General features: G+C 39.3%; 1 protein-coding gene across 1 annotated transcript; it reads right to left on the bottom strand.

Moving 5' to 3' along the window:
* Positions 1–7,674: 7,674 nt before the first annotated feature.
* Positions 7,675–8,634, bottom strand: LOC134078971 (zinc finger protein 25-like). The gene is made up of 3 exons (XM_062535135.1): positions 8,166–8,634; positions 7,910–7,997; positions 7,675–7,678 (listed from the first exon to the last, which is right to left on the bottom strand). The coding sequence occupies exons 1-3, from the start codon at positions 8,632–8,634 to the stop codon at positions 7,675–7,677; spliced, it is 561 nt and encodes a 186-aa protein (XP_062391119.1).
* Positions 8,635–10,351: the final 1,717 nt, after the last annotated feature.

Below are 10,351 nucleotides of genomic sequence, written 5' to 3'. Positions count from 1 at the left end.
AATGTGTTGTCAAGGTAGAGCGTACGTAGCAACCGGCCAATAAGCAGAATAAACAAGAGGGACACACCTGATATAAAGTCGATTTTCTCCAGACAGGAATGCTCAAAAATCCTAAAAAGGTACCTGAAGTGGTCAGAAGGGGTTGAGGGTCATGAAACCGTGCCCAAAATTCACATTCCTAACTCTAGAGAATGGAGATTTTAGCATATAGTTGAAATTCTGATCTATGTCCATAGACTTCAATGGAACAGTTGCTGCCTCTGCTCTGAAAGGGGGATTTTGACCCCCCCTCTTGCGATTCGGGTTCCAGGAAGTGGCTTCTCATGAAGTATCTTGCTCCGCCCTTAATTATCTTTGCACAAACTCCACAAAGGAGGGCAGGTGTGGGTGGGTGGAGGTGTGAACTGCACTACAAAAAAATAAAATCTAACCAAGTGTTATTATTGTTAATGGTATACTAAGCTCAACAAAATCTATTTGGTATTGTTTTTTAGCATGAAGATACTTACATAGCAATCAATTGAAAGGTCATTTTTAATTAAATAAGAATACTTTGACTTATTTAAAGGAATCTTATCAAAACAAATTTACTTAATGCATTGGCAGACAAATTTGCTTGTTTTCAGAATTAAACTTCTTAATGAAGTCAAATGATTTTACAAGAAAGTGATAGGTATGTTTTTTATACAATCCCAACTAGATTTTTTAATCTTGATACAAGATTAATAACACTTTAATTAATAACAATTAATAACACTTGGTTATTGGTTGGTGTTTTTGCAGTGTGGTTGTGGTGGTGGATGGTCAACTGAATAAAACTTCTATTCCACCTGAATGCTTCATATAGTGTACATTGTGTGTTTCTATACACATACGTATGTGTATATAAGTTTCCAATTAGTATGTGTTCAAAACTTGATATGAGGAGACATTACATATCACTATAACGTATACCATAAAATAACAGTTTGAATTAGAAAACACTCAGATACTGGTAGATGTAAAGTGAATTAACCTTGAACACTACATGTCAGGCAGAGAGTGTTATCTCTCCACCAGAATCCCAGACATTTACTGCATTTGCAAATTAACTCCCAAATGAAGATTTACACTTGATGTTGTCCAAAAATAGACCCTTGGTTGATAATGACTGTATGAGTATTTTCATCAAGAAACACAATTTCCTGTTCTGATGTGTTTTAGTTCCTAGATAATAAAGACATGACATGTCTTGAACTTCAATTGTGTATCTCTTTGTAGATAGTGTGTAATACCTCAATTCCACACATTTACCCCAGTTGTGTTACATTTTCTATTTTTTTTTTTCCTGTGGTTTATTTTGGCTGTTGATCATCTTGTTTTAGTAGAATGTGTCCATTCCAATGTTTATGCATCAATATCAATGCTCCCTGTGCCTGCTCCATTAGCTCCCTGGATTCACACCTAACCAATCAGCTGCAGGGGCTATTAGAATGCAAATGATACAGACAAAGGACCATGGAAATACATACCATAATGTATGAGCACTCTTTGCACATATGATGGGCCTGGGTGGCATGGCCATACACCAAACTATAGAAACACAAAAAGGGCAATTGGGGTCAATTGGAGGAGGGAACTTAAAATTACAAAGGTTGGTCAATGGAAAACCTTAATTTTTCTCGTGGGATGATTTGAGAAAAGACGAGACGAGCCTGGACAGGGTCATGAATACATGAATATAAGACTGAAATATTCATATCACCACCTGAGGAAATTAAAAAGGAAGAACTATCTGATTTAGCAAAAAAAAAAAGATCACACAGATCATTTTCCAAAAGGTGAGATTTTCAACAGTTTGTAATATGGTTTAAAATAATGATATTAGTGTCACTTTGTAATTATTATCACCTGAGAAATTGTATTGACATTTTGTGAAAATCTTTTTTTTCTTTAATTCTGATTTTGTAGGAGACATTCAAATGATCCATGCTAACAAAAGAGTGCACTCTGAGGAACAAGAAAACAAAGGCTGCGTTCAGACTGCCAGCCAAAATCCGATTTTTAGCCCATTCAGATTTGTATCGGATGTCACTTTTGAAGTCTGAACAGTGACAGGTCACATGAAATCCGATTTTTGCGAAACGGTTGCAAACCACATCCAGGAGGTAGTTTCATATCGCATTCGTATCGGACATGGATAGATGCGTCTCAGTCTGAACAGCTCCCAACGCTCAGGGGTGCGTTTCTAGAAAGCGTCGTATGCTAACTTGCGTCGCAACCTTGGGAGTTCGCTCCGTCGTTCTTAGATTTGGTGTTTCTAGAAAAGGTAGTTCAAACTCTCAATCGCAAACAAGGACGCAAAGTTTGGTCGTTTGAACGACTGCCCCTGGGCAGTCGCACCTCTGGCGTACCTTGGGAGTTCCGTTTGGTGATGTCGTCAGTGTCAGGAGCACCTAACCAAAAATCACAAGCGCCCAACCAAAAATCACTAAGTTGTTGTTTTTCTCGTGACTCAATGATTGCGCTATGCTGTAGGCTAATCAAAATTAAAATACCGTTGGGCTCATTCTTGCTACTTGTGTTACCTTGCGTTCATTTGCGTGTTGGTTTGCGTTTTGGTAGGCTACTGTTATGATATTTGCAAACCCTCGGGTCAAGCATATCGTTCATTAGTATTGTACTTAAGGCAGGTGGCTTATCATCACAACATCGTAGGTTCTTTTCCCGTATGCATCACACATGCTTTTGTTTCTGACTAGTGAAACGTGGAAATAACCCTAATAAGTAATGTCGTGGAACTATTAAACTGATGTCGTGTTCCTGGCCACTCGATGTAAAGCAATTAAATATATTTAGGGTCTAACCTACTGTTGTGTGTGGTATGCCTGCTCTTACTCAAAAGTGACATGGAGAGGTAAGATGCGAACTTGGGCCGCGCGCGCAATGTACTGACATGCAACAGCTGAACCACCAGACACTGATTAATATTGTGATAATTTGTAATTAGTCTTGGCCATATATATTTTGTACATATATTTTTTAGATATTTCACACAAATAAGTACATATAGCCTATTGGACAGCTTAAGCAGCTATGTGCTTGCATAGGTTTACGTTTATTCCTGATAGCAATGATAATGCCAGCATGAATCACTTTGGGTTTAAATTAGACACATCGACACATAGAGGGTGCCTCTCAACATCCCTCCTCGATCCTCGGTCCTCTATCCCATTGTTGCCGCCCCATCATTCAGTGAGAACGAGGATCGAGGAAGGAAAGGAGGATCTATAAAAGACAAGTGATAGGCATCCAGTGACAGAGAATTTCTAGTGGGTGGGGTATTATACGTTGACACTTTTTCCACCAATGAAATGTGCCGTTGCGTCCTCAACAACGTTGTTGGAACAACGGTGTTCGAACACCGGAGGTAGCGAATTGCGACACAAGTACGATGCTTTCTGGAAACAGGTGTAACACTGTCGTTGTTTGATCGCAAGTTGCGTCGCACCACAGTGGTTTAACAACGCCGTTGCTAACTCTTCTAGAAACGCACCCCAGATCGGATTTGACTGCCGTGACGTGACTTTACGTGAGTGACCGCCCACCTATTTTGAGTTGTGGAGCAATGTTACGGCTATGTCTTTTGACCATGTTATATTAAACGTGACTTAACAATACTCAATGCTAAATGCAGTAGAGCATTATACAGTCTCTGCTCTGTCAATGGAAGTTGCAAGAATCCACATTGTTCTATTAGGCTATATGCCGTTAAATAATTAAATAGCCATCCAACAGTTTGAAGCGGAGCTTGCCACTGATTAGTTTCGGTTTCTGTCGCGCAAATGCGCACACGTATGCACGCATTCAATGAACACTCACCTAGTTGTATTGTTCTATGTTTACTCAACGTGCATGTGAGTTCCTATGGGAATAGCTGCTACAGACACCAATTTTAGGAAAAGGGCTGATGACCAGTCTTTTGCTATTTTAGAACGTTTATTACACACCCAAAAGAATAAATTTGAGTCGTTATAGGCTCTGGATTATTATGGAGCAGAATCGGAAAGTTATGATTAAAAAAAATATCGGAGGATAAATCCTAGGGGGCACGCATGGAGGTATTATAAGAACTGGAGAAAGTGAACAAGTCCCGCCCCCATTCATTTCAATGGGAATGCTAGGCTAGTGAAAATTGTCAAAATTGAACGATTTTTTTCAGGCTTCAACATGGCGTTTCGAGGGGCTTGTTTCCGGTGCCTTTTTACTTAGCCAATTAAGTGCCAGGTTACTGATTGACGTAAGGTACAGAAGGAGAGCTCGTGCCCACACTAAGCTCGTGCATGAGCTGAGAGTGGAACAGCCACCAATCAGCATGAGGAAAACGCAGAGAAAACGGCACCGGACATGATGTATTTCTGGAAAATGGCGACGAGGAAGTGCCTTGCTAATCGGCGAAGCTAATCAGTCAAATCCTGACCCCCTGGTGGCACGTGCCCACTTAACTTCAATGGGCATGACACTTCTGTTAAAAAATGTTACAGTTTTACTACAACTTGGAAAAAAGTCAGATTAAATTAAGTGACTCTTTCAAATGTAAATGAATTTGAATGGGCCTGCTGCAGGTGAGAGGACTGAAAATCCTATTTCTTTTATTGTATTATTAAAGCAGAACATTTTATTTTGAAACATATATATTTGCCAATTAGAAGATTCAAGGTTTCTAACAGTGTCACTTTTATGTTTTTAGGAAAAAATAGCAGGGATCACAGAGATTCAGATGTGTGTTTGGAACAGTTTTCAAATACCCAAGGGGGGAATTAGACTTCAGTGGGTAAAATAAAGAAGAAAAATAAGAACAACGATTTTGCAGCGTCTGATCACATAATCAAGGCATTAAATTAGTGAATGTGGACTGCCACTCCTTTAATGTCTATAAACTCTTTCATTCATTTTTGATCGCCAAAATAGGGCCCATAATACTCATCAAGGAAATTTCATTTTAAAATCATTGCATAACATTCATGTAGTCCATTCTGTCACAGGTAAGAGTTAAAGGGAAATTGGAGCCGTCCGTGACCAGACGGCAAGAGACTGAGGTTCGGTAGGCAAGGGGCAGTGGAACAAGGAAAGACACATCCGGCTCACATTATCTTCTCTAAAGTGGTCAAATTGATTACAAGTATCACTTCCACCTAGGCACCTTTAACCCATATGGAGGGAAGTTCATAAGATTCAGCAGCACCATAACCCAAGGCACAAAGTCCCAGTAGTACACAGACGCAGTACCAGGCCTATCATGGCAATTCACACATGGTCGCAAGCAGGAAGTCCACACAGTCGCCGAGCCCGTCCGTCCGTTCTGTGTGCCTTCCACCGTTCGTACGTGCCACCTTGTCAGCCTGGCATCACTGATACAGCTCCGCTTAAAGGGATATTCCGCCATTTTTGGAAATACGCTCATTTTCCACCTCCCCTCGAGCAAAACAATCGATATTTACCTTGTTCTCGTTCATCCAGCCATTCTGTGAGTCTGGCGATACAACTTTTAGCTTCAGCCTAGCATAGATCATTGAATCGGATTAGACCATTAGCTTCTCGCCTGCTAGCTTCATGTTTAAAAGTGACTAAGATTTCTGGTAATTTTCCCATTTAAAACGTGTCTCCTCTCAAGTTAGAAAGTGCAATAAGACCAACTGAAAATGAAACCTGCCGTTTTTCTAGGCTGATTTGACATGGAACTACACTCTCATCTGGCGTAATAATCGAGGCAACTTGCAAACGTACCATAGGCGCAGTGATATCGTACGCAGCATCTGAAAATAGTCCCCATAGACAACAAGCAGTAGTAGTGCCAGTAGTGTGCAAGTTGCCTTGATTATTACGCCAGATGAGAGTGTAGTTCCATGTCAAATCAGCCTAGAAAAATGCCAGGTTTCATTTTCAGTTGGTCTTATTGCACTTTCTAGCTTGAGGGGAGACACGTTTTAAATGAGAAAATTACCAGAAATCTTAGTCACTTTTAAACATGAAGCTAGCAGGCGAGAAGCTAATGGTCTAATCCAATTCAATGATCTATGCTAGGCTGAAGCTAAAAGTTGTATCGCCAGACTCACAGAATGGCTGGATGAACGGGAACAAGGTAAATATCGATTATTTTGCTCGAGGGGAGGTGGAAAATGAGCGTATTTCCAAAAATGGCGGAATATCCCTTTAAGGCGAGACACTACAGGTGAATAGGGTAATTTTTTTAACTAGCAGATATCACTATGAAACTTCCCCAGTTGATTACTTACATCAACATTAGAAAAAAATGTATTACAAGTTTTTTGTAATTTAATGTTTAAATCTGCTAATTAGGCATTATCTCATTAAATATGCGCTAATTTGCATATATTTCAAAATACCAAATCTGAGTTTTGGATAAAGCCAGGTTCAAAATTATTTTTTCATTGTGTTAATATATTAGATGGGAGAAAAATTACAGAGGGATTTATGGATATCTACTTCTGTTGTCTTGTAAATCAGCATATAGTGTCAATAGCCTTGAAAAATCGTTTTTTGCCATGTTTTTAAGCATAAAATATCATATATATCAGGTTAGGAATAATATTCCAACAAACCCCTCTGTACAAGTCTTGTAAATATAGTTTGGCATAAGACTGGAAAGTTTGGCGCATGTAAGTGCTTCAGAAGTGGAGATTATGTTCTCAGAGTGGGAGAAGAAACTCGTTTTCAGAAAACAGCCTTGAAACACAGCCAATGGGATACGTTCTAAGCCTTTGAACTTTCGCGATTGGTTGCTAATACAAAGGAAATGTCCATATTTGGATTGCATAGCGTCATTCAGGAGAAAAAGGGCTTTCCAACGGTATCACACATGATATGATTTGGATCACGTTCGCGGTAGTACATGACACTTTAGAATGGGAACTTTTGGTAAAATTAGGAGAAATATGTGACCATTCATAGCGAAATCAGTCGTTTTGCGCACAACGTTATTTTGAGAAAATCAACAATAACAAACTTCCGGGTTAAAATGTTGAATTTCACGTTTTCGCCTAATTCGACTGTAAACAGTCTACAGTTTCATATTGTGAACGCATTTCACGGAAAAACATACGTTTTGACTGTTAAACCCGGCGAAGATTCAACACATTTACTGTCATTCCCGTTGTGCACGCGCCGCTTAAAAAGGTGATTTCTCCTCTTCTGGCATATCCTGACAGGAGAACCATGTCAACTTTGGATGCTGTTATCTTAGCGATAGTTTGTGTAATACCCTCGATATACATATCGTTGGAAAGCTTAGTTTATGGCCGTTCACGTGAGCACAATAACTTAATTTAATTAATTTTACCAAAACGACTGGTTCCGCTTTACAGGGTCACATATATAGGCGCGAGTAGACAAAATGTCATGAAATAAACACCTAAATGTGCAAATCGGACTTTATTGTTGTAGTAGGGTGGTAGAATACATGCTAAGGTAGCAAACTAGCACAAAATATTGAAATTGACCGGAGGTCACAAAAACGATGTTTTCACCTGCCGTGTCTCGCCTTAAAAGGAAACAAAACCTCAGGCAGTGGGCAAGTACACTGGTAACAGAACAATGTGGCTCTAGCCAAACCAGGTCCTTCAAGGCTAGTCACACTCCTCTGGGCAAAGGCTGCATCATAGAATAGATTCAGCATTATCTAAAGCGATAATAGCATGTGTTAAACTTGATCAAATTCATGCTCAACCAGTAGCATGACACAACCAGCCAACATGTAGTTCATATACATACTCTTGACCTAAACTCCACTCTGCAGATGCCTTTTCAGTTTAGACTTTGGACTAAAGGCCTTTTCCCACACGGTGTATTTTTTGATTGGTGTTTCTTTAGATTGCTCTTGCGATTAAAGGCTTTTCCACACTGAGAACACTGATGTGGCTTTTCTCCAGAATGTGTCATCTGATGATACTTGAGATGAGACTTTTGAGCAAATGTTTTTTTACACTGAGAACACTGGTGTGGCATTTCTCCAGAATGGATCATCTGGTGTTTCTTGAGATGAGACATTCTCACAAGGTTTTTTCCACACTGAGGACACTGATATAGCTTTTTTCCAGTGTGGATCATCTGATGATTATTGAGATCGGACTTTTGGACAAAAGATTTTTCACACTGAGGACACTGATATGGTTTTTCTCCTGTGTGGATTCTCTGGTGTCCTCTGAGAACTGATCTCTGAGTAAATGCCTTTCCACATTGAAGACACTGATATGGCTTTACTCCAGTATGGGTCCTCTGATGATCCTTCAGATAACCTAATCGAGCAAAGGATTTTCCACATTGAGAACACTGATGTGGTTTATCTCCTGTGTGGATTCTCTCGTGTTGTCTGAGGGCAGACCTTTGAGTAAATGCCTTTCCACATCGAGAACACTGATATGGCTTTTCTCCAGTATGGATCATCTGATGATCCTTGAGATGAGACATTTGAGCAAAGTTTTTTCCACACTGAGGACACTGATGTGGCTTTTCTCCAGTGTGGATCATCTGATGCTTTTTGAGATTAGACTTTTGATTAAATCTTTTTTTACACTGAGAACACTGATATGTTTTCTCTCCTGTGTGGATCGATTGATGAATCGTACGATCAGACATTCTAGCAAATCTTATTCCACTCTGAGAACACTGGTGTGGCCTTTCTCCAACATGGATCCATTGATGCCTAATCAGAGCAGCCTTTCTAGGAAAGGTTTTCCCACATTGAGAACACTGATGTGGCTTTTCTCCAGAATGGATCAACTGATGTCTCTTGAGATGAGATGGAAAACCAAATGCCTTTCCACACTGAGAACACTGATGTGGCTTTTCTCCAGTATGCTGCTTGTCTTTAGCTGTTTGACCCTTTGAGCGCTTATGACACTCTTTGTTTTCTTGTATCTCAGAGTGCACTCTTTTGTTAGCATGGATCATTTGAATGTCTCCTACAACATCAGAAATAAAGAAAATGAAGATTTTCACATAATCTCATTACAATATATCAGGTGATAATGATTACAAAGTGACACTAATATGATTAGTTTAAACCATAATACAAACTGTTGAAAATCTCACCTTTTGGAAAATAATCGGTGTGATCATTTTTTGCTGAATCCGATAGTTCTTCCTTTTTAACTTCCTCAGATGGTGACATGAATATTTCAGTCTTATATTCATGATCCTGTCCAGGCTCCTCTTCCTCCTTTGGAGTTGTAAACAAAAGCTCTTGTAGGAAATCATCAAATTCTTCTTCTTCACTCTCCCTCTTCACTGCTGTGAGCTGGTCCAATGATCCAACTGGTCCTGACATGTCAGAATATTATTGAGGCTGGTTATTTTTGAAAAAGGACTCACATCAAAAAGTCCTTCAATATGAGAACAAAATGGGGAATAATTATAGTATCAGTGCATCCCAGTGTCTCCCTTACAGTTTGATTTCAATATTTAGACCCCAGTCTGTTGTGTTCATAATATAGTCTCTTTTCCTGCTCCAATAGCTTCTCGGAGTTAAAGTGAGCCAATCAGCTGCAGGGACTGGAATGCAAATGAGAATAACAAAGGATTGTGGGAGGAACTTCCATTTGAATGGTCGTTACTTGCACGTCTGATGGTCCACAGGTGGTTGTGGCCATAATTCCAATAGCACAAACTCCACAAGGGAGGGCAGGTGGGGGTGGAGTGGAGGTGTGAACTGCACTGTAAAAAATAAAATCTAACCAAGTGTTATCAGTCTTATATTTAAGATCAGAAAATGTGATCTTCTTTTAAGTATGAAGACCTAGCACTCTATGGAAATATCATTTTGACTTAATTTAAGAATACTTTGACTCATTTAGAGGACTGGAGTCTTATCGAGACAAATGCACTCAATGCACTAGCAGACAAATTGGCTTGTTTTCAGAATGAGTCATAAGTCAAATGATTTTACAAGAAAGTGATCTTTATACTGACAAGAATACCAAGATTGTTTAATCTTGATACAAGATTAATAACGCTTGGTTAGATTTCATCAAGATGAGGTATTTTTGCAGTGTGGTGGTGGTGGTAGGATGGTCAACCAAATAAAACTTCTTTTCCACCTGAGTGCTTCATGTATGTACGTGTGTTTTTATACACACAAGTTCTGTGCATAAGTTCCCAATTGTTTAAAACTTGTAATGAAGATATAGCTACAGCATTAAAATGTGTATAGTGTAATGTATACCATGAAAAAAATAGCTTGAATTAGAAAATATTTAGATGCAAATAAATATAAAGTGAATTAACCTTGAACATTACATGTCAGGCAGAGAGTGTTATCTCTCCACCAGAATCCCAGACATTTACTGCATTTACA

The sequence above is a fragment of the Sardina pilchardus genome, chromosome 4, assembly GCF_963854185.1.
Source record: "Sardina pilchardus chromosome 4, fSarPil1.1, whole genome shotgun sequence".
NCBI lineage: Eukaryota > Metazoa > Chordata > Actinopteri > Clupeiformes > Clupeidae > Sardina > Sardina pilchardus.
Note: the sequence above shows the minus strand (reverse complement) of the source record. Positions and strands in the feature narration are given on the sequence as shown.